Source organism: Nanorana parkeri, unplaced genomic scaffold (genome assembly GCF_000935625.1).
Source record: "Nanorana parkeri isolate BGI_ZX_2015 unplaced genomic scaffold, ASM93562v1 scaffold3621, whole genome shotgun sequence".
NCBI lineage: Eukaryota > Metazoa > Chordata > Amphibia > Anura > Dicroglossidae > Nanorana > Nanorana parkeri.
The window spans coordinates 16,631-19,120 of NW_017309889.1; the positions used below are offsets into that span (position 1 = coordinate 16,631).

At 58.8% G+C, this 2,490-nt stretch overlaps 1 protein-coding gene across 2 annotated transcripts in view; it reads left to right on the forward strand.

The window, feature by feature from the left end:
- The window catches only part of MFSD3 (major facilitator superfamily domain containing 3), a 5,531-nt gene extending 3,817 nt beyond the window's left edge, over positions 1-1,714 (forward strand). Inside the window, exons 3-5 of one of the 2 annotated variants that reach the window (XM_018575191.1) lie at positions 553-701; positions 1,317-1,426; positions 1,520-1,714. In XM_018575191.1, coding sequence (XP_018430693.1) covers positions 553-701; positions 1,317-1,426; positions 1,520-1,693 — 433 coding nt within the window. In that variant the 3' untranslated portion in view covers positions 1,694-1,714. The remainder of the gene's footprint in view (positions 1-552; positions 702-1,316; positions 1,427-1,519) is intronic. The other variant, XM_018575192.1, reaches the window with a different exon arrangement.
- Positions 1,715-2,490: the final 776 nt, after the last annotated feature.

Sequence of the window (2,490 nt, forward strand, 5' to 3'; positions counted from 1 at the left end):
CAAGCTCCTCCCCCCCACCGGATGGACTACATGGTCCCTGTGTGTGTTGTCACCTCTCCAAGCTCCTCCCCCCCACCGGATGGACTACATGGTCCCTGTGTGTGTTGTTACCTCTGCAAGCTCCTCCCCCCCGGGGATGGACAACATGGTCCCTGTGTGTTGTCACCTCTCCAAGCTCCTCCCCGGGATGGACTACAACCTCAATACAAATGAGTAAACTGAACCTGAGATTGTAGTCCACGGAGGGGCAGGCCACATTTTGGTAACTTGGGCAAGGCGGGGGAGCAGGGGCCCGATGGAGGGTCCTCCGGCAGACCGAGTCCCCGGGCATGCCACGTGATGATCCTCCAGGTGCCGGTGACAGTAACATGGAGTGTGCGCTCGGCCTTTGGCTGTCTCTCCCGGGCCTGTAAGCTGAATATGTGGCTCAGAGTCCTCGGGGTCATTGAATGCGGTGACACACACGCTGCTCTCTTTCTTGTGGAGTTGTCACTCTCTGCTCAGTCTATAATAGAACGTCATTTCAGTGTTTTCTGCCCCCCCCCCCTCCAGGTCCATCCACTCCCTGCTGAGGACTGTCCTGAGTGTGCGGCTCTCCTGCCTCGTCCTGCAGACCCTTCTCCTCTCCGCTCTCGGGAGAGACACGACCCTTGTGAAAGGTGAGGGGCCCTTGTGGGGTGACTCTGTAATGGGGGGGATGGGTAGAAGTTTCACCCCTGGGTTGCGGTGGAGCTGAGGTCACTTCTTCTGTGCGGCTCGGATACAATATGGAGGAAGGGATCGTACGCTGCTCCCTCCGGTCTGAGAGCCTGAATGTAGGAACGTCTCCCGGGCTTCAGTCTTTCAGTTCTGCTCTGAGGGGGGAGGGGCCAGACCATCCCGAGAGGTCATGTGAGGCGTCCCGTGTTCAATGCCGAGCACTGGGCAGCGAAGGGTTACTGGGCCTCATGAAGGGTTCACCCCCCAGCGGTGCTATTCCTGCCCCGGGGAGTCCGTCCCTTGCCCCGGGGGGTCCGTCCCTTGCCCCGGGGGGTCCGTCCCAAATCCGTCCCCTGCCCCGGGAATCCGTCCCCTGCCCCGGGAATCCGTCCCCTGCCCCGGGAATCCGTCCCCTGCCCCGGGAATCCGTCCCCTGCCCCGGGAATCCGTCCCCTGCCCCGGGAATCCGTCCCTTGCCCCGGGGGGGTCTGTCCCTTGCCCCGGGAATCCGTCCCCTGCCCCGGGAATCCGTCCCCTGCCCCGGGAATCCGTCCCCTGCCCCGGGAATCCGTCCCTTGCCCTCGTCATCTCCTCAGTAATATGTGTTTCCTCCTCAGTGTGTCTTCTGCTCAGTGTGGTGCTGCAGCATTTCCTGGCCGGAGTCCTCACCACTGCGACCTTCACTCTCATGATGCACTGCACCCGCCAGGCCAGGCCGAGCCTCCAGGTAAGGCTGCAGAGCGTGTGCGTGTGCATGCGTCCCTGCCCTATACATGTACTCCATTCTTCATACTGAAATCCTCCTCTGATCCCTCCGCAGGCCAGTCACTACAGCCTCCTGTCCTCCCTGGAGGTCCTGGGGAAGGTCTCCTTCAGTGCCGTGTCCGGGCTGCTGGTTGACTCTCTCGGGGTCTCTGTATCGTTCTCGGCGTTCATCGCTCTGTCCTGCTTACCCGTCCTGCACCTCCGGAACCTTCCGGCAACGCTGTCCTGAGACCCGCAGAACCCATCCTCCGCACCGTGGTCTGAGAACGGGCTTCACCGATCCCGGCAATCCTTATTATTGATCTGGATCATCAATGTAATGCAGAGCTCGGGGGAGGAGCCGAATAAAATCCGATCCAATTATTCCGTCTTACCCCCCCGGGGCAGAGGACAGACCCCCCCGGGGCAGAGGACAGACCCCCCCGGGGCAGAGGACAGACCCCCCCGGGGCAGAGGACAGACCCCAAGAAACAGCTGTAATTGCAGGGACTGGAGGCTCTACAAAGTATTGACTTTTGGGGGGTGAATACTTATGCACACTGAAGATGTATTTTTGTTTTGTCTTATTGTTTGTGTGGCAATAAAGCTTATTTTACCCTTCTGCGGGCCTGTTTTGTACGTCACCGGCTACAACCCCCTCAAAAATACCGAGCCGCCGATCACCCCGATTCCTTCACTCTCTGCTGTACACTAAGCAAGTAACTCGCCCCTGACCCATGCGTTGTGTGTGTGATGCACCCCTCACCTCCGCATGCTGCGCTTCACATACTCCTGCCCCTGCACTCTGATTGGGGCTGGTTTTAGGGGGTTGGGTTAAGGTTTAGGACAAGCGTTTTAACTGGAACTCCATATGGTGCAATACAGAGTGAAGGGGGAGGAGAGGGTAACTCATTCAGCTGTCTATGTAATCTGAGCTCCAGTCACAGGATTTTTTTCAGCGAAGCGGTTTGGATCCATTTGCAGATCCGCGGTTTGGATGCATTTTTATCTCCTGCGCTCCGGGCTGATGATGATGAACTTTGCTCC